General features: G+C 40.2%; 1 protein-coding gene across 1 annotated transcript in view; it reads left to right on the plus strand.

The window, feature by feature from the left end:
* Positions 1-22401, plus strand: part of LOC124155230 — a 264237-nt gene that overhangs the window by 97508 nt on the left and 144328 nt on the right. Inside the window, exon 2 of the mRNA XM_046528946.1 lies at positions 9978-10414. Within this exon, the coding sequence (XP_046384902.1) occupies positions 9978-10414 (437 nt within the window). The remainder of the gene's footprint in view (positions 1-9977; positions 10415-22401) is intronic.

The following is a 22401-nucleotide window of genomic DNA, read 5'->3' on the forward strand; positions in this document are numbered from 1 at the left end:
TACGCCTTTTTTACTTCGAAATTTTATATTAATGAGTTTCCTTCATTCCTTAGTGACACGATTATAAAAATTTGAATTTTATTATTTGTAACGGTGTAGTAATAATTAAGGTTTCTTAGCCATCCATCAACTTTTAATGGAATGAGTGTCTATCACGCATACAAGAAATGAATGATTTACAGAAAACAGCGATTAGAGGAAAAATTTCTTCGCATGCATGAGGGCATGTGGTTTGCAAACGGAAGAAATTAATATTAGAGCAATAATGGTGCCCAAATGTGTAAAGCATTTTTTTACGAATTCAATCGCTCTTAACACCTAAGGACCCAATAGACCAGCGAAATTTTCTACCGAATACTACTGCTAACAGGTTATCCACGTAAAATTTCACCATTAAAAAAGTTCATTGGAAGGGTTAATGCACCTCCACGTATGAGAATCGTCGGATTTATTTTTTTTCTTCTTTTTTGATGGCCTCTCACTCACCTTACTGGCTGGTGACCTCACTTAATAGCACGTATCTATGCATCATCGGTTGAAAAGTTTGGCCCTTTTTAATGCACGCTTTTAATGCTGAGATTCTTTTATACTGTAATTTCAATGCGATCAGGGTCCTTAAAAACGTGTGTCACCCACCTCCCCTCCTCCCATACCTTTCCTCCTCATCTCAACCCCCTCCACACAACCCACTCCCTCTCTTGGTGCCGTAGAATGGATTCTCTATCAGGAGAGCGGCTGGGAGGGGGAGGAGGGGAAGTGAAGAGAAAGTGGAAGGAGGAAGAGTGAGGGGAAGTCGTGATGCAGCACCGTGAGTGGGGGATGGGAGTGGGTGGGGAGAGGAGGGGGAGAAGAGGGGAGGGGAGGTGCATTTTTTTTTTTTTTAAAGGAAGCGAAAGAAACGGGGCATCGAATGTGTGCCGGTCGTTGACGGCAAAGTCCTCGCGGAGGGGAGGGTTACGGTTAAGAAGGGGAGGGGGGCAGAGGGGCGGTAAGGTGGGGTGGGGTGAGGGGGTACACGAGAGAAGGATGAGAGAGTCCCGTGGCGTAAATGCCGTTTTAAGGCGAGGCATTTCACCGAGCATTTCGGTGCATCGATACTTCAGAGAATTCAGCATCCCGTTGTCTTGCGAAGCTGCACGGAAGGTTTCACCGTGAATCCTATAGGGAAGTTGTTTCCTCATTCCTGTAGCGTGAAGACCTTCATACTTCATTCCGGATTATAGTAATGTTCATATTATATCAAAATAATTTCACGATTCTGGTCTTACAGGATGAAGGACGAATTTCACCACGCATTTCGGAGCATTATTACTTCAGCGAATTGTAACGTTGTCTTGCGAAGCTGCGCGGAAGGTTTCACCGTGAATCCTGTAGTGCAGTGGCACAGTGAGGGTCGGTTTTGGGGGATAAACTCCCCCCCCCCCCCAGAGCTCAGAGAAATTTTTAAGTTTAATCCATTTCACTTATTTGGATCAGTATTACTTATAGAATAGTGTTAGGATTAATTAAATATCACTCAGAAAGCCGTAAAACTCGCCAATCTGAACCATTATTCTGAATTTTTTTCTGGAGGAGGGCCCCCGCAATTCCTGCTTACCCTGGTGGGTATGCAATATCCCCACACCCGTAAGTATTAATTCCGCCCTAAACCCCCTAGCCTAAATTCTTAGCTGCGCCCCTGCTGTCGTGAAGTCGTTTTCCCATTTCTAAACCGTGAAGACCTTCATACCAAGGGCTTACCCAGGATCAAAAATAGAGGGGGGGTCGTTCAAGCCATAGCCATGGTCGTTCAAATAGTAACATTTTAACAAAGAATAGGTGGATGGAACCAACATTTTAAGAAAATTACAACAGCGCTTTATTATTTTTTTGAAAATATTTGCTCGAAACAAGTTATTTTAGATTCTTGTATCCTACTGATATCATTTTTCGTGGGTTAAAAGAAAATTTGTTGAAGACTTTCGTTTCAATCCAGTCCTGATTTTCCTAAAAACTTATGCGATTTTTGCGTCTAGTAGTGGTAGCTGCCCCCTCCTGCCCCCCGCTGGGTACGCCAATGCTTCATACTGCATTCTGGATTACAGTAATGCTCATATTATGTCGCAGCTAGGCTTCCGGGTTGTCCTCCACATCGATTCATCTTTGTCACGACAGTTTCGCCGGTGTTGCAGCAGGCGTCTTCAGCTTTGCAGTGTTGGAGGAGGGTTTTTTCTGGCCTTTTATATCGACGCGAAGGACAACCGAGAAGCCTTACTGCACCTACTGCACAACTCCGTGGAAGCTTTTATCGACAAATGCTGATATTATATCGAAATAATTGCACGCCTCTGGTCTTTAAGGATGAATGACGGATCTCACCGCGGATTTCGGAATATCGTTACTTCAGCGAATTCAGCATACCGCCGACTTGCGCATGTTTTTCTGCGCGAATTCTGTAATGAAGTGGTTTCCTCATCCCTGTAGCGTGAAGACCTTCCTTTATACTGCAATCTGAATGATAGTAATGCTCATATTATAACAGAAAATTTCACTCTTCAGATCTTAAAGGATTGGTTTCTCTATTCGAAAGTCTTGAAGGTCTGAACTCTTAATTATAGTAATGCTGATATTTTATCGAAATAATTTCAGGCTTCTAATGTTAAAGAGCAAAAGACAAATTTAACTGCGTATTTCGGAGCATCATTACTTCAGCAAACTCAGCTTGCCGTTGCTTTGCGAAGGTTATTCCGCACAGAAGGTTTCTGCATGAACTCTCTGATGAAATAGTTGTCCTAAACCTGCACCTTGAAGACCTTCATCTCGCATTCTGAAGGAAACCTATGCTCATTTTATAGCAAAATAATTTTACTCTTCCGGTGTTAAATGATATAGGACTAATATCACCACGCATTTCGGAGCATTGTTACCTCTGCGAATTCAGCATCCCTTTCTCTTGCGAAGGTTTTTCTGCTAGGATGATTTACCCGTGCATTCGGTCGTAAAGTGGTTGCCCCATTCCTGCACCGTGAAGACCGACCTTAATTCTACATTCTAAATTGTAGTAATGCTCACATTATATCAAAATAATTTCGCTCTTCCGGTCTCAAGGCTGATTTACACGGAGCACGCAATTGCACAATCTGGCGCGTGTACGAAGGCGCAGTCAAAATCGGGTCGTGTAAAGCGGTGCAGTGCTAGAACGCATGCGAAAATGCATGTAAGTGAGATGCCACTGCTCTAATTTCGTTCGCGAATCCGCGGCATTGCAAGGATATCAATTCAGTTATAACCTGCGCAATTACGTTCCCCGTGTAAAACGGCCTGTAAAGGATGACGGACGAATTTCACGCTGCCTTTTGGAGCGGCATTTCTTCAGCAAATGCAGCATCCCGTCGTGTTGAGGAGGCGATCTGCAGCGTACCAGCGAGCATTCTGCAGCGGAATCTTTTCACCTAAACGCATAGTTTAATCAGTATTATTCTACGTTTTTGGTTATCAAAGGTGAAGGGTATTTAACATAGTAGGAACAATTTTAAGATGCATTGCGGGGCCGCATTGGTTGAATGAATTCGATATCCTCATGCTTTGCAAAGGCGATTCTATATGAAACTTTTCATTATGTATTTTGTAGCTGAGTCTTTTGGCGCATCCCCATTCCTGTAACTTGAGGTACTTCTCATGAGGGACCATTCTCCATGAAGAGAAGAAGTGCTTTATTTTAGCAATTAAATTTTTCAATTCTGATGTAGAAGGGTGAAATTCTATTTTGTCCATTGCTTTTTTCGACGTAGTTCTATGCACTCACTTTGCTCAATGTCATCGGTATGGAACGATTTTTTTTTTAGATTTAAGCATTCTCTTAATTATGGCAATTTTTACGTAGAAGAATGGTTACTTGATGATCAATTATGTGTCTGTGATTGCCAATGGACCAACTGTGCTAATTCGGTATGGAACGATTGTGTTTTAATCGATTTTTTTTATTTAAACACCCTCTTAATCGTTATAACGGTTACGGAGAAGAAAAATGTTTCAATTACGTATTGACATCATGCCTAATTATGTGAATTTGATTGCCGACGTTATTACTGTGCTATAATTACATGGGGATATTAACTGATTCAGTATGAAATTACGTCGTTAATTGACACAAATTAGTGGTAATTTTCTCTGCTTCTATCCATGCTTCCAATCTTTCATAAAATGTTTATTTTCATAGCGCCACGCAATTGTAAATCAATTTGTATTCGCGCACTTGGTTTAGTGTAAGAATACTTGTATGACGTGAGTGCTTTAAATTCAAATTTGCCATTGAGGTTTGGCGGAGAAGAACGGCGTAGAATTTGCGGCAATGAATGCCCCGCGCAAAATTCGTTCACCTATCGGTCATTAACCCCGGGGAAGCCGCGAAAGCAATCGCCTATTTCGCGGGGCGCTGTATTTTTATGGATGAACTTCCTGCGTCTATTTTTGAGACCAGTCATCCAAAAATCAATCGCCAATCAAATAAACCCTCCTCTTTGATTTTTCATGCTGAAATTAGGTTTTCTCGTCTATCCGTATATAGAGCTAATTCTTATAATTCTTAAATATAAATATATAATTATAATATATTCTTAAACTCGTGGGATGTCCGCAATAGTGATAAAATAATGTCGTGCCTCACTTTTTTTTTCAATTTTTCTCTTTCCGCAAAACGAATTCGGGTTCCGCGCAAGCGATTTATTTGCGTGAAAATTCTTTTCAAACGGTAAAGGTTCTGATTGAAAGGTATTCTGAGAAAATTCCTCTTTTTTCCTATTCCATATCTAAATTTGCTCGGCATCATGCATTTCCCAGGACTGTGCCCCTATAATTTAATCGTAACCTCAAGGGATGGTGGCAATAATTTATTGCCTCACTTGCTTCAATTTATCTCCTGCCACTTAACGAATCCGAGTTCTACGCACGCGTTAATTTTCGAGAAAATTCATCTGAAACAGAAAAGGTTCTGACGGAGAGGTTGTTTGGGAAAATTCCTCTTTTCCCTATGCTGCAGCTAAATTTGTTCGGTGCCATACGTGAGGCTTTGCGATAACTATTTGAGCACAAAATTGTGTTATATCTGGCAGAGAATGTACTTTCAGCGGGGTATTTTCATAGATTAATTGAGAAAAGTTTGACTAAATGCAAATCAGACCACGAAATGCAATTCTTCGTAAAAAAATCCTTCGCTTTTCAGGGTTAATAGGGGAAAATGCTACATTTTGTATCCATCCTTTGGGGATTTCAGCTCTCTTGGCTCTGGATATATTAAAGGAAGGTAGTGGTAGCCCAGGAATATTCTGTTTTTACCCAATTTAAAAAATAAATTTTCGGTGTTTTCGCCTCATTAGAGCTTTATCTATTTTATTGGTTATTTATTTATGTTTTGCTAAAGTTTACGTTATGAACTGAAGAGATTTTGCGTCCAGGTTACAATCATGCACAAATTTATGAATAAGTATTATTTTCCCAAATAATGTTTTGTAGAATTTTGTGAAATGAATGTAGAAATTTCATTGTATGTCTATATCAGTGCGCAAAGCAAATAAAAAGCCTTGGTATTTTTTTGGAGAAGAGAGTGTCACCGTATTTGACGTCAGCATCTTCCTCGAATAAAGTCAGGTTTGGAGAAGGCAGTACTTTCCGGAGAACATTCCTAACGACATCTATTACGGAAAATTATTTTTGCCAAAATTCGCTATGTGCTGGCTACTTTTTCAATGCTAAATATTTTGGCATTTTTTTCTAGTACTAATTTGAATTTTCTCATGCCACTTTTATAGGGGTACAACATCATATTCTCTGCTAACAATAACGCTTTCAATGAAAGAGAAGTAACTTTTGGGCTGTGATCGTACATTTATTTGTCTATTTCCCCGATCATTCAAGTTAATTTACATAGAATATAGGATGAATTTTAGCTGCCAAATATTTTGGCCAATTTTGCCTTGTTTTGGCTAAAATTCTCGGAATCAAACTTTTACACTGACGCTGACAACTTATCTTCTTTTTTTTCATGTTTATAATTAAGGTTTTGCAATCTGATTTTTCGTTCTGATCTGATTTTGTTTCTGAATCTGAGTTTGTTTTTGAATCTGATTAATTGATCTGAAAACTTTTGAGTGAAAGAGAAGACATTCTCTGGTAGCGATCGTGATTCATTCACGCCTGTAAACATTAGCATGTTGGCTGCAATCATATTAGCCAGCAAGATAAAATTTCTGACTAATATTCTCTAGCTTTTCTCTGTATTTTTCCGAGCGAAGTGAGTAAAACCTCCGACTGTGCTTCGTCAAACCGGGACAAGTGTTGGATCAGAACTAGTCGCGGGAGAAAACTCCTTGTTTTATTCAGCCAAATCTGTTATGCAAATTTTTTCCTAACTATTGGCCAGTTTTTTCGTATCCAAATATTATCACTAGACTTCTTAGCTTCAGTTGAATTTATCCCGTACCTTAATTTTGGGCAGTCCTTGCAAATCTCTCATTTATCACAACGTTTTGCGGGAAGTAGAACTCACTTCCGGGTTGCGATCATGAATTAATGTTTACTTTCCGTTTCCGTGACAGTGAATAATCGAATTTTGGCTACGTGCATATTTATCTGCGTAGTGTAATTCCTCGTGGATAAAAATTCCTTCAATTTGTTTTGTTGGCAAGGGAGAGTTATTCCGCATTGCGTCCGCGTTGGATCAGGCCAGGTGTGAGGGAGGCCGCAGTTCTTCTAGAAAATTCATCGCTTTACTCCGCTGAATGTGTCCTACCAAATTAGCCCCTTTTTTTCGTGACTAATTGGATCCAAAGCTGCCAAGTTGGCAACATTTTCCCGCACCCATGGCCTGGCAACATAGTATAATTCTACGTAAAAATAACAAGGTATTGAAGCAAAAGGAATTCACTTCCGGGTAGCCACATCGAATGCGTTGAATGTATGTATGTATACTCACGAAGGTGTTACAGCGCATTCAAAATTTGGCTGTCTGCGTTTAGGCTGCGCAATTTAATGTCTCACGTTTAAAGGTCTTCTTTTGAATGGTGGAAGGCAGTGGCGGATCTACGGGGGCGGCCTCATTATGTCGAAACACACTCTAGGTAAAATCGAAGTACTTGGGGGTTACCACTTTGTACAAATGTCTTTACTTATATTGTGATACATATTTACCTTCTTTAACAAATCCAAATACAAATTAGCAATAAACTTAGGCCCTATTTCATATACTTTTCGTATATTACAATTCAGTGGTAGATCCAGAGAGAGGCTAGGAGGGGCATTCAATTCACCCCCCTTGGGTATTCAATTTACACTTGATAAAAGCGTAATCTTAGCCCCCCCCCTCGACCCTATCCTGGATCCGCCACTGGTGGAAGGGAGAATATTACTTCAGATTGTGCTGCCTCAGGTCAGGCCATGAGTGTGGTAAACGTCCGAGAAACCCCCTCGCTATTCACTTTTGAATTTGGGCTGCCAAATTTGCTGCATAGCGGCAACTTTTTCGACTACCATATTTTGTCTGCCAGGAAGCCTTTAATAACATATTCTTATATTTGAGACTGCACCAGCAAATTCTAGGTAAGAATTATGTTCTGAACGAAATAAAAGTATCGTCATGGTTGCATACCAGAATTCATTCGCCTGGCCCCTGTATGTTGCCAAAATTTGAATGCGTGCATACATGACTGCGCATTGTGTTCTTCCGCGAAAATAGGTCTCTCCCCTTTCTTAGGAATACACTGAGAGTTACTCCGGCTTGTGAGAGTTTCTCCCTCAGGTGTAAGGTTCAAAGGAACCCCATTTTATTCTATCGAGCATGCGTCCCGCCAAATTTGCCGTCTATCAGTCAATTGTTTACCTACAAAAATTCCTGCCGCAGCATTCGAGAAGATTACATCAATATCATCCCTATATTTGACGCTGCAACTGCGTTAAATTTATCCAAGTATCGAGCGAAAAATGTGTCACTTCCGGGTTGCAGACGTTAGTGCTTTCGTCTATCTCCTCTTATTTTACCAAAATTTGGCCGCATGCGCACTAGAATATGAAGTGTGATTCCCTTCCCAAAAAAAAATCCTTTCCCTTTTTTACATTTTCGCAAGGTAGGGAGACAGTTACTCTGATAATTTTTTCCTCGGGTGTAAGGTCCACGAAAGCCACGTTCAATTCTTCCTCACATGTGTTCCGCCAAATTTGCAATCTATCAGTCCATTGTTTACCACCAAAATTCGTGCTACAGCCTTCGAGGAGGCTAAATTAATTCTATCTATATATAACGCTAAAAATAAAAATCCTGCGTTAAATTTACCCATGTTTTGAACGAAAAGTGACTCACTTCCGGGTCGCAGGCGTCAGTTCATTTGTCTATTCCCTCTCATTTTTGCCAAAATTTTACCGCTTGCGCTTTAGAATGCGAAGTGTGATAGTGCGCAATTCTATTCTATCTCACATGTGTCCCACCAAATTTATCTCAGCCAATTGTTAACACTCAAAATTTCTATAACATTACGAGAAAGCTACAATAATTTCATCCCTATATTTGACTCTGCACCTGCGCTTAATTTACCCGTGTTTAGAACGAAAAATGGTTCACTTCCTGGTTGCAGGCGCTAGTTCATTTGTGTATCCCCTTTTATTTCACCAAAATTTGACCGCGTGCGCATTAGAATGCAGAGTGTGATGCCCCACGCGAAAAAAATAATCCCTTCCTTTTCACATTTTCGGATGGTAGGGAGAGAGTTACTCCGGTTCGTACTCCCTGGAGAAGAAGAGTGGGAGGAGTTGACGGGGAGGTGGTTGGGCGGATGAGGGGGAGAAATAGCGGTGGTTTGGGGCGGGGCGGAGGATAACGGACAAGCGGGGAGTATTACACGTTGGGCAGCGGTTGTGGTGAGGGAGTCCAGCGAGCGAGGATAGTGCAAAAAGGGGGGGAAGGGGGAGGGAGGCAGTCTAGCCGATGCGCCCGCAGGGGGCGGGAGAGGAGAGTGGGGAGGGGGATGAATCCTGCTGCTTTCCCCTCCCCTCCTCCGCCGCTTTTCGAGTATACGTCTCTCTCCGGTGGGTGGGGCGGGAGGGGGGAGGTGGGGTTGGGGAGAGGTGGTTCGGTCGTGCAGGAGAGCTGTTTTTCTCTCTCTCTCTCTCTCTGCTTCTCACTCGCTTGCTCGCCGTGCGCTTCGATCGCCGTGCAGGAGTCACAGAGGCGTCGTCGGGGACGCCCCTATAGCCAGACCAGACCTCGCGCACAAATTCTACTACCCCCCCTCTCCTGCCCCCTTCCCCCGGCAGTACCATCGCCACCCGAAAATTCTCTCCCTCCCCACCGCGTCCAGTGTGTGTCCGTGCATTTGTGTGTGTGATGAGCGGCTCGTCTCCTCTTGGACCCCGCCGCGATTTCGTTTTCTCTCTCCGGTCGCACACGTGAGTCGTCTGCGGGACGCACGAGGTCTCCTCTCCGCACACGCACAGCAGACGCCCTTCGCGCCGATCCACGCATCACTGCCGGCGTACATCCTCAACACCCCCTTCACGCTTCTTCTTCCCGAAATATATAAGGGTGCCTCTCTCTCTCCACGCGGCGCGCGCTTGCGTGTTGTTGTCAAGTGAGCATCACGGCGCGGAGCGGACTGGAAGCCTTTGAATTGAGTGTGTGCGTGCATTAAAAAAAATTGCTGGTGTGCGTTGTGATCACGTTGCTTGGGTGTGGATTTTTATATCGCCATGACTGAAAAGTTAAGCTTTTGACAGTGTTACGAAGGAAGAAAATAGACGCAGCGATCATCCTCGTTTATCTGATTTCATCGTGTGCTAAGCAGCATCATCGGGTGCCGCTCTTCATTTTTTTTAATCCGGGCGTTTCCGCGAAGTGTGCTGTCCTGTTACTATGTGTTTTGTTTTTGTGTGACCACCTCCCTTGGCGCTTTATATGTTTTTTCAAGAGTGCCAGCCGGAATAATCTGATCCACTAATCCCCCTGTGTATCCTAGCCCTCATCCCTCTGTCTCGCCCGCCTTTTTCTCCGCGGACAGGGTCGCTGCACCTCTCCCGTCGCCGCACCCCTCCGCACCCGACCGCTGCTCCCCCTCTCCCGCGCCTGCCTCCTCTTCCTCCTCCTGCACCCCGCGACGCCGAGTGAATCTTCCCCCTGCCGGACCCCCTCCGTTCGGCCGATACGACCTCGCCGCCGCCGGCCGGCGCGACAGCAAGACGGACCCCAACACGAGGACGCCTCCGGATCTCCCTCTGTCTCCTCCCGGTCGGTGTTGGTGGTTTCGCCGGTCCGACGTGGGGTGCCCTCCGCAGGCGAGCTGGACGCCTCGCCGTGCAGCGGCTGCGGCCGCCGACGCGGGAGGACCTCCCGGGAGGGCCTGCCACGGTCGCTCGCCGTCCTGCCCTCACCGGAACCACCTGCGGACGTCGAGAGGTGAGCCAGAGCGTTATTCCCGCTCGTATTTATTCTTCAGTGCGGTGCCGTGGTCTTGTGGGTGATGCATTCAGACTACCCGTAGGACTCGGGGTTCAGATCTGGGTGAAACCACAGAATAACGCCAGCTAAAATCGCGATGTTTTTAAATTGGGAGAATCCAGTGAATAATACCAGCATAAATCGCGATTTTTTTTTGCTTTGTGAGACTCACGTAGGGTTGTAATCATAGGGGTGGTTTACCGCAGTACTCCATTTCATCCATGCCAGTTCATTTGTTTCGCTATGTCTCATCTCGTGGAATTGTGTGGAATTAATGGAATGTGGAGTTTTTTTACTTCTCTGGACCAAATCAATGTTCCAGCCGTAGGGTTGGCTACTAAACCCCTCTATTTGTACATATTCTATGCCAGTTCCTTTTTTTTCGCTACTTCTCCCCTCTTGGTTTAGTACGGAACTAATTATTTCGAGTTTTTTTTACCTGACAGGACTTTATCGTACCTCAAAGACGGAACAATTGTATTGAACTCCAACTGAACGATTAATTTTTTTGCGCCGACTTAGTCTCAAACCTTATTTATTGGAACTAGGATTCTATCGAGTGTTCTTTTTTTTCTTGGTTGTTTTCAGTGTGCCGCACCCGACGATATTCCAAAAGTCCTCCTGTAGCGTAACCTCCCTCCCCCCTGCGGCAAGAGGGCGGTTTATTTTTTTATTACAGTACGAGGTCCACTTTTATACTCTCCGTTGTTTGATGTGCTCGCCTCAGAGGCCATAAACCCTATATGATCCTCGAAAGAAACCGAGACTAAAGGATTAACAGCATAATGGACCTCTCAAGTATTGAACGCTCGTCAAAAATTCACTCAACCTCCGGGAACGGCCTTAATGGTTACCCCTCTCAAACGCTCAGGGCCTTGACTCCTTGACTTTTCAAGCGGAAATGGGTTCTGATTGCTCGAAGCCTACCTTTGAGTCAGAACGGAACATTACAGAAACATCGCTGCGTGGGGTGAAATTCGTCGACCTCTCTTTCCTCTCCAAATTCAAAATAATAGTACCTGCACGAGAAAAGTAATGGGGAATAAGGTTAGGATTTAGAGATCTGTGGCCGTCACATTTATCCCGGATCGTTATTCTGGAACATTTGATCCGAGCACGTGCTTTTCAGGTTGCCTCTTCATTCTTGAAATCGATTTTCACTCTGCGCGTCACCTATCGTAATTAACCGTTCATTTCCCTTTGACGGAATTTAATTTCAGTTTCAACGATCTTCTCTGAAATGAACTCTGGATTGGTTTTTCATGGATTCGTATTTAATTTCTCCTACTCCCACGATCTTCGACCATATTTACTGCTACATAGCTAGCGGTTTCGTCGCCATGTGTGTCGTGGAAGCTATTTTGAACCGTTATGCACTAATAAAATCACGAGTTGTGTCCGCTTTGAGAGGATCTATCATTTGGATTGGATAGGGTAACGATGTAAAGATCTAATTTTGCCGTTATTAGCCCTTTCATGCGGATAGCATAGCCTATTGCAATCATCCCATTCAAAATGTTGAATGCTCACTAATTTACGGGAAACGTAACGTCAGCAGAAAGCCGCTCTTCCTTTCAGCGGCCGATTCAGTGGTGAAAAAAAGTCGGTGTCATTGGCCTTAGAGGCCGATGAGAAACGCGCTTCGTGTGTTTATTCCACCACTCCATTCGAATCGCTCTGACGTTGGTTATGTTCGCATTTTTAGCGAGATATACCTGACATTTTATTCATTGAGAAGTGCAAGCGATGTTCCAGTTCTTTTTATTTTCCTGTGTGAATGAATATTCATAATAGCTATAGAACAGATACGCATTTTTAGGGATAAAGTCAGCGGCTAACGATAAAACAAGAGAAATGACAATCAAGAAGGGATCTTGTTACATGCAAGCTTATTCCCATTGTCAGTTAATGTTGATAATAATAAGTTCATGTTCATAATATATCCCATATATCCGCAAAAAGCTAACCACACCTTTCATCCCCTCTAATTTTTTTTGTTGCATTGTTTTTAATTGTATTTTTGTAAACTTGTCTCTTATATTTTGTTGTTATATATATTTTTAATTTGTTACTGATATTCATTAATATCATGTTACTGTTTCAATTTAAATTGGCGGAAACGTATTGGCGTATGTGAACGATAAATCAAATAAATAAATGTGAGGAATTTTAATTTCGGCCAAAAGGTAAAACGTTAATACTCGTGGACAATAAGGAATTATTCATATTTCTATTTAAAAAATTTAAGTTGCCTATTCTTCTCGGTAAAATACTCCCCCCCGTGCGATGCTAAAATTAACCCTGCTACCGCACACGGGTATTCTTTTTCGAGCATATTCAAGACAGATTTAGCTACCGATCCCAAAAATAGTCTACTCATGCCTGTCTTTGTTTATCTCCCCTTTGAGATGGATAACTTTTGCTGCGGTTTTTCATAATCAAACTCCTTAATATTTATTGTGAATGAGGTTTTTTCTACATTGTTGCTCTCGGCAAGCTTTCATTGGATCTCAATTCAAAAAATAAAAAAAAATTCGCTCAGTAACGCTTCGTGTTTGGGGAATGGTACGGAGTCTAAAAAGTCTCAAAATTCTTCCTTTCTGTTGCACTCGTTTCCTGCGGCTAAGGCTGGATAAGGGAGGGCAATGACCACAACTCCCGCTTCACTCGCCGTGTTGGAGAGAGAGAAAATGTTGTCTGAATGAAGATGAAAACGCCTCAAAGAAAAAGTACGGATCATTTTTTTTTCCTCCCGGGGATTTCGAATCATTGAAATAATTATCTTGACGTCCCTGAATATGTATATTTGTAAGTCATGTATGATGAATGTGGTTGTCAATTGAAGTTGGGGTCGGTTTTAATTTATAGGAATTATTTTTTATCTACCATTTATGAAGATTTTGAATGACTTTTTCGTCGTCAGAAAAGTGAATTGAGTTCTGTAATTATGAAATAAGGATTATGAGCCGTTTTTGACGCAAGAATTGTATTAGAACTTCATAATGAATCCTTATAGTCTATATATTATACGTTTGCATGTGAAATATGAACATTTTGCGTTTTAAATATTTTTAAATTGATTTGAATACATATTTCTTTACACATATATCGATATATTCGATTTAAATTATATGCCAAATTTAAACCATCCTATGAAAATAAATTCCTATTAACCTAGGTACCACTTGCACTCTATTGAGGTCGATACTGTAAATGTTAGCCTATCTTAACTAGGTTGCCTTAATTATCCTGAACGTTATTGTGGGGCACCTAACTTCAATCAAGATCTGCGCTGATAAGATCCCTATCTCGGCAGTGAAGGGTGTTATATGAAAGCGTTTGTAAAAAAATGGCGTATACCATTGTGTTATTCATCCATTTTAATTTCTTTAAAGATGTATTTAAATATCAGTCCGATAAAGCATATTTTTACGCCTTTGTAATTTAAAATGCTCATCTTTGCATATGTAATGAAATTGGTTGAGGAGAATATGTATTTTAAATGATAAGTGGAGCAGACACCAACATTGGTCTATTAAATGCAGCAACGGTTGATTATAACAAAATCTCCGCGGGCACTGTTTCAATGAAGAAGCAGTTAGAATCATTATACTATCTCGTGAAATTTTTCATAATTGAACGCTTTAAAGACTTTATGACTACATTCTGCCTACAAAACTGGTTTATCGTATTTAGACTTTTTGTTGACTTGTAAATTAGTTTTTCTAAAATTTATTTCTGGCGTAGCATATATTCATTTTAACATCACCCATAGCGCAATTTTAGATTTCTACCTTAGGGTAGCCGCAAGCTTTCTTATTGCAAATTACTCACTTTCTGTCGCAGAAATCATCAGGAGTGAGCCGGAGTCGACTTATTCATTACTAAAGAATCAATTTGAAAAAAAAAGTACGCTGAGTAATTTTTTCGGAACATGAGGTCATTTTTTTCATATCAAAAATTCATTTTCACCAATTGTGCTGAAAAAGTATCCTTCATAACAAAATTTTATTTTAATACTATTTGTATTTTTAGTTTGGATAAACTTCATTTTCAGTAATCCTTTTGATTAGCTGGCGCTCAGATATTTCAGATAGAGATCCTTTATTAGTACCTACGCAATGAATAGAATTTTCATTGGAAGTAGGTAAGACACTGGGCGATGTATCGTGTATCTGTAATACTCATCTACAAATTAAGCATGTTTTTCTTCCTTGACTATTTTATTTCTTTTCTAACTGCAACCGCTATCCTCGAATATAACGCCCGAGTAGGAAATTTCGCTTACCTCCTTCAATAATTAACCTTTTTACTAAATATAACTGTTTTAAATCAGAGGTTATCTTATTTTCGCATGGCCGATCATCAAAATTATGGAATGCTTATTTTATGTATTTACCAATTCATTGTATGTTTTTTTTGGGCTTGCGACTGATTTTCGTTAGCCTACCAAATGTCCAATCAACCACTTTTTTATATGCCGATTATTCTTATTTATTATTCTTACCGATTTTCCATCTGCCGACCCAAGTTGGATCATTTTGAATGTGACTAAATGCTTAATTTTATGATGAAATACCTAAAACCTATCTCTGAATGATTTCTATATATCTTCTTAAATAGTCGAAATAATCTGTCATAAATAAGTAGATCCATCGGTCATTTTTTTGACCATGGTAAATTTTTTAAGTCTCGTGTTTATTGCCGGATGATTAATTCAAGAATCATTAGACATTTGAGTGTAGTGATGTTCAGAGGATGTTGGCCATAGATTTTAGTCTATTTATCATATTTTATGGAAAGGCTCGTCGAAGGCTTGCCTCAATTCTCTCGGACCAATTTTATCTTGCACGTCCAAGCGTATTTATTCAGCATTGCTCAATCAGGACTAATAATCAAGGAAAAATACACATGCGCGCAAGATACCTCTAACAATGGGCGTGCGTCTATTACTGTTTTTATCGGTACTATTCCCAGCACTACCGTCAAAGGTCGCTGTTGATTTTCAATGCAAAGAGAATGAAACAGGCGAAGCATAATTAGTTCCACCGGTGGTAAATTTTTTTTGCCAAAACTCCGCGCATATCCGCGTTCGTATCCAAATGATCAATTCATGTTTAGCTTTCTTTGAGCATTATTAACTGCAAACATATCTTAATTAGATCTGTCCGCAGCGGCGGTTTTATTTATAGCAATTTATTCGAGACGACACCGGATGAGATGAAAGACCTACGGATACAGCAAATTGTTGACCTTTAAAATTGGGGGAAAAAAGCCTCAGCTCCCTCTCTCTCATCGCTTGCGGATATTTACGGTACTGGGAATTATGGATATTTTTTAGAGCGGCGCGTAATTTTCCCAGTGGCCCTTCAGAAAAGGGAAAAAAAATTGCCACTGGAGGCTGCCCGTGCGCCATGCGAGATTCAACGTTAAATTCTTGTAATGATTCACGATTGTATTGCATGGCAATCAAGGAATGGGTCGATGCAAATATTTTACGTCGTGTGTGAATTAAATCGTTGACATTTCATTTTATTATGATAAAATTTGGAAATGAAAAAGGATTTGGTTTACTCCCGGGGAATGGTGGCTCTTAATGCCTCTCGGGCTTTCCCCCGAGTTATACGCTCCATTTATCTCGCCGTTTCGACGAAAATTTATTTCGGTGTAAATGGAGAACAAAAGTCAGTATACCTTGGCGTAATATCATATTAATAATACCTATTCCCAATCACATTACTTTCATCACTTAAATAACAAAATAATACAATTATTTTACTAAATCAAAAGGTTTAGAACATAATATTAACAAAAACACAACACACACTCAAGCCATTGTCAGCAAAAAATTCGTAATTAACAAACATTCTTGATAAAATATTTAATTTCAATACATAATATTTTTGATATATCAAGGCCATTGACTTAGAGGAGAAAAAAGAACTCGAGGATCAACCGTTCAAAATATTCATCGGCAGAAAAAAGTATTTCATCGAAATGTTGGCAGAAATGGAGTTCCTAACCATGTAGCAAGCTCGACAGACATTCACAACCAATTTGGGAATGGGAGTATTTGCATCCGTAAGTCATCGAGTAGTAGTAGAGATACATTTCAGGAGTGCGTCGACTACAGAGTCATTTCCACCGATCATCGTTCCTTACCTAAAAGGAAGCTTATTTTCTCCAATTATGGATATTGAGTATATGATGGTCTCCTGATAAGGGAGATGTTTCAATCTTACCTGGATGGCTCGTCAATCCAGTTGTTGTCAAGAATAAATATAAATGGAGTAAACTAGGTTATATCTGCTTTCAAATCACAAAGCTAGGCAGATATTTTGTGGTTATATTGTTTTTTAAGTGGCATACAATAGCAAAAAGGGGTTATGCGCCATTGCAATATCAGTAATACAGAATGAGTTTGATGCTATTGTTTTATATCATGTGTGATCTAAACTATAAGAATTTCATTTTATTTTGAGAAATGTGTAAATAGGAATACTTGCATGCTTAAATGCTCGTAAAGAGGGGTGTTTTAAGTGTTTGTCAATCTAACCGTAGTCAAGTATAAACATTGAAAGAGTTAGCTAAGTTATCCGTGCTTTAAAATCACAAAAGTAGACATTATGTTATGACAATACATTATGTTGTGTCAATATAGTTTTCTAAGTGACGCACAGTAGCGTAACTAATGGGGGGGATAAGGGGATCGACCCCCCCGCCCCCCAGAGCCTTAGAGAAATAAAAAAAATATTTAAAACTATTGTCTAGTTTTGACATTTAAAAGCTACATCCACTTAAAGTTCAATTTTTTGGTGCAAAAATGATTTAAAATATATTTCCAGTGATATCATTTTGCAAAACTTTCCCCGTTGCCTGGAGGGGGAAGTGCCACCCAGGCATTTCCATTCCCCCCCCCCCCCCCAAAGTATAATACTAGTTACGCCACTGGTGACGCACAAAAGTTAAAAGGATATAGGCACTATTGCAGTATAAGTAAGACAGAAGAAGGAAGAACTTTTTTTAGGTGGTTAAATATACAGTTGAAGAGCCGATTCAAAGGATCTGTTACTGTGCGAAATCACACGTTCCCAGTTAAGTGGAAAAAAGACACTATGAAAACACCGTAATAAATTAATGCTAAATCTCCTCACCACTCTGATCATGATATCAGTTTAAACTAGAACCGCGAGATTTAACGTATAATTTCCGGGATTGCGTGAATGACAGCCAAAATTTTCAGTCTCGGGCGTATTCATTTTCAGGAACAGCGCTATATTCGATGTCTCTTGCGCATTTTGCAGAATGTTCCAGTGTTGCATTTTCCTTCCTGGAAACTTTCGTTGAATGCCATTCAGTTCACGCCACCAACTTATTTGCTTTTTCCTTCATGAAATGAAAATAGTTTTGAATCTAGGATGTGATAGCTATAACTTCAAATACTGCGAAATTTATAATTAATATTTAAGTATTCCACCGATTAATATAGGTTTGCATGGAGTTTTTAAGAAGTATTCTGGTCCCTCTTCCCATCGACATCCCTCTTCAATTCATAAAAGTTGTGTTATGAGAAACAGCTAAAATTTTCCCTGACGTTAAAAAGCCTTTTTCAAATAATACGTGAACCTTTGAGAAATGGTTGTTCATATGATTCAGTTTTAGTAATATAGATGTTTTAAAAAATCAGAAACGCTACCTATTTTCTACGGGATGGAAGTGAGGGAGAATGAAATAAGCCGCGAATCCGCGGGTGATTGGAACAAAGATATATCTATGATGAAGGGCAGAAGATACAGCCCGTTGCGAGGAGAGGGGGGAGGGAGGTTCAAGCCCTCCCCAGATGTTTTAGAGATACGGTCTCAGGTATAACTCCTCCTAATGAGCACCCCTTGAAACGCATAACCCTTCCAAAGTAAACACCCCAAACATTTCTTTTTGGCAACAGGCAAAGGAGTACTCGGATTGATACAGGCAAAGGAGTACTCGGATTGATACAGGCAAAGGAGTACTCGGTTGGAGGGAGGGAGTAAGTACATTATGTTGATGTAATATATAGGTTCCTTTCTTTCATTTAAAACTTGGCCCCCAAGGGTGTAGAGGCCCCAGGATCCTAACTAGGGGGGGCAAGCCATGGTTGTTCAAGTTGTAGTTAAGATTTATGCATGGAAAAAGTGAATGAAATTAGCATTTTAAAGAAACTGTAACAGCTCTTTATTAGTTTTTAAAATTATTTGCTCGAAAAAGAATTATTTTACTTAAAGACATTTGCGATTTTTGCTTCTATGAGTGCAGCTTCCTCCTCCTGCCCCTCGCTGGGTACGCCCATGCTGGTCCTTCTCAGTGATATGGCTTGTCAGACGGTTCCATTTATCCTACATATTGGAACATCGAAACCATAGCAATTATTTTAGATTTGAAGTTTCAGCTTCATAAAGGAACAGAAATACAATAACATGACACAAAAATCTTCAGGAACTTTAAAACCAAAATATAAGAATTTAATATGATTTTTAAATTTCAGATTAATTAAATAAATTACAAGTTTACAGTTTCAGTAATTAACCATTCATTCACTTTTTTCATTTTTTCACCATTAAAAAAGAATTTCCTTGCAAAAGAAAGAACATCTTTTGGGAGATTAGTAAGTTCACAGTGGTCGAAGAAAGCGAAGCCTGGATACTTTTTTATGCACTTTTAAAATCATAATATATAGCATCATGAACTCTTCTGCACTTTAACTCAAATTATATCTGATGTGGTTGTTTAACTAGGCATGTCTAAGCAAATAAATATGCAAAATAAATGACACGAATATAAATTTCCAGTTGTTGAGTAAATAACGTCAACTTCTTTATATTTTCTGTGAACAAGAACTCAATTTAGGCTTTTCAGCTCTAATGCCATATGTAGGTATTGCTACGAAAAATGTGAAAAAAAAGAATTTAAGTCGAAATTTAAGGACTTAAAAGTAATCGACTAATATATTCTGGTAGAAAAATGCACTCCTCCATTATACATCATAAGCACATATTAAATTCAACTGATCCAGGCGTGATACTGTGGAAATGCGACATATTGAAGTAAAAGGTATTTACACTATTCCACAATTATTTCAATGGATGCGACGCGTTCCGGCTCACAGAACCATCTGGTACAAGACTCGTACAAATCTGGTCCTGCCTTGTATCAGATGATGGCTCTGCGATCCGAAACTCGTCGTGCACATCAAGTATTAGGGTAGCTTCCTATTATTTTTTTATTGCCTGAATCGAAAGATTAGTACTCCTGGACTACGCATTTCACGCTCTTAGATTTTCGAATGACGATATCTATTTTTCGCGATAAAACGAAAAGTGAAAATTTTCAAGCGCGCGAAAACGCGACGCCCAAGTAGGAATGATGGGGAAAGTCCGCGTGACGTATTTCTGCTTCCCGCTGCCGCCCTGTGAGGTGACCTTGAGACGAGGCTTGAGCGCTGATACGACGCAGGCTGCTAGCAGGTAGCGCTTGGCTTAAATATGGATTATTACTACCTTATCAAACGAAGGAAACTTTCCGACCTTAGACAATTTTAATAAGTGATTATATAGAGATGTTTCCCTGAGCTCTGTGACTCATGCATGCATTGGTAATCTCAGACGATGTATAACTCCTATCCTCTCGTGTAGAAACTAGGTTCCTGTGACGTCTCGTGGAGTGGAATCACATTGGCGCCAATCTGGCCTTTTTCAAATGAGGTTAAAATTGACCATTGCCATTCGTCTAAACTGGGATTTCTAAAACCAAATAATTTGTAAATTATGAAAACCCTAATGGTGGGTAACGATTAGCAATCAATGCATTTCGTTTTCTTTTATGAAGGAAACTACCCTATTGTGAAAAAGTGCAACTACCTTTTATGTCAATTAAGCACATATTGCCTCTGATATAGTAGTTCGGTAACTTGAAATCTTTAGAAATACTTGAGCTTGGTCCACATTCCCCCTCCCCCCTTTCATTCACTTGGCGCCGCCCTTCCCAATGCTCTACGCGTAGCTTACTTTCCTTCGGGCTCGAAACGGAGGAGTAACTTTTCGATCACAGTTGGCCGCTGAGGCCTGAGTAAAGTAAGGAAATGCCTAATTTACGGATGGAAGCACAACTAAGCTCCCGGTGAATGGGTTTTAGAACATTTTAGGTCCTAATTCCTTCAGGTCGGCTTCGGCGGAACGCAGTTGAGGGAAGACTAGGTCAGGCTTCAGATAGTAAGCAAATGAGGCTCACCTCTCTTAGCGAGCACTCAAGGGACGACCTAATGCATTTTGATGCTAAAATGGCACGTCCGCGAGGCATGAAGAATTAACAGTGCTTAAGAACAGACAGATCTGTTCATTGTAACAACTTCGCATGTATTCATACGCGAATTCTCAGCCTCCATGGGTGTATTTATCAACGTATTGATTCATACATTTGTGTGTAGGAATTTAAATCATGAAAAAATTAAATATGCTGACATATTTGGTGATATAACCAGGGGTGGTCTGGCCAGGTGGCTGGTCGGCGATCGCCGAGGGCCCCATGCTTAGAGGGTCCCCCATAACGCTTACGTCTATCGTGAAGCGTATATGAAAGGTGTAATCAGAAAAAGAATCATATTACTTGAACTTAAGATTTTTGCTGTTATAAAATTCTACATTTTTATTATTTGCTTCATATACTACATGGTGTTAAAATATTGTATAAAAAACAAATGATAATGTTAGAAGATAAAAGAGAAACTGATTAAACCTGATCCTTTTTGAGAGGGTAATTCAAATAGGTTATTTTAGTTTTTTTAGATTCCTGTGCAGTTTCAAGGTACATATTATCTGTACAAATAACAGAACCATAATACATTTTAAATTCTATAAGCTGGGGAATTCTCACTTTTCATAGTATTTTTCTAACTAAATTGCTATTTTTCATAAAATTGTCTCTATAGTTTTCTACCCTTTTCCTGATTATCATCTAGTTTTTAAGAGGTGTAATTGCGTCAAAATCTATAGGGCATGCAATATCCTAAAATTTTCATGGGAGAACCCCCGAGTACCCCGGTAAGTAGGGCCCCGTCATGAGCCCCCAATCTCTCCAGACCGCCCCTGGATATAACCCTGAGGAAACGTCAAGGAATGATTTTATGGCGATGAAATTTAATTGAAATAAAATAAAGCAATTTGTATAACTTTGGAAGGTTATACTTGACCTCATTCTAACGGAGTCACTAATAATTTATTTTATTAGCTGATATAGAGGTCAGTGGCTTAGAAAATATTGTAATTCCTGGTCATCTCAGAACCAATCTTGGGTGGGATCTGCGAAAAACCTGCCTGCTCTAAGTCTGTAGCCGGTTCTGGTGAGAGCAATGCCCTAAGAAACTGAATGCGTTTAATCGATCGTTATTACTCCCAAGTATATTCTTGTTCCCGAAATAATTTTAGATACCTTTTGAGGGTGCATTAACATTTTAACAGTGACTTTTAACAGTTACATAAATATTAATAACTGCACGAATTTCGCTCGTTTCGCAGTGTTTCGACACGAGGCTTGCGAACGTAAATAATTTTGGATAGTTAATTTAATATTGGGTACCTACTTGTTGAATTGTTGAAAGAGAATCGAATTTAGCTGTAATTTATGACAAAATATGTGGTTATAGGGTACGTTTCCATTTCAAAAACTTTAAACGAGTCAACAATATACGGAAGCAATTTCTGTGGCATTGCTGTCATTACTATTTGTAAAATAACTCTCCGTCAGTTGTCAGAAGCTTTTAGCACAAAAAAACACTTCCTTACACTAACATGATTTTGCATCATGTATTCATTATGTCGATGTCAACTGCTGTTCCACTAATTGGATCTATCCGCTGTTCTTTCGCTTAGTCCATGACTCAATCAGCGACTACAAATAGACAATGGTGGTACATT

Source organism: Ischnura elegans, chromosome 3 (assembly GCF_921293095.1).
Source record: "Ischnura elegans chromosome 3, ioIscEleg1.1, whole genome shotgun sequence".
Classification (NCBI taxonomy): domain Eukaryota; kingdom Metazoa; phylum Arthropoda; class Insecta; order Odonata; family Coenagrionidae; genus Ischnura; species Ischnura elegans.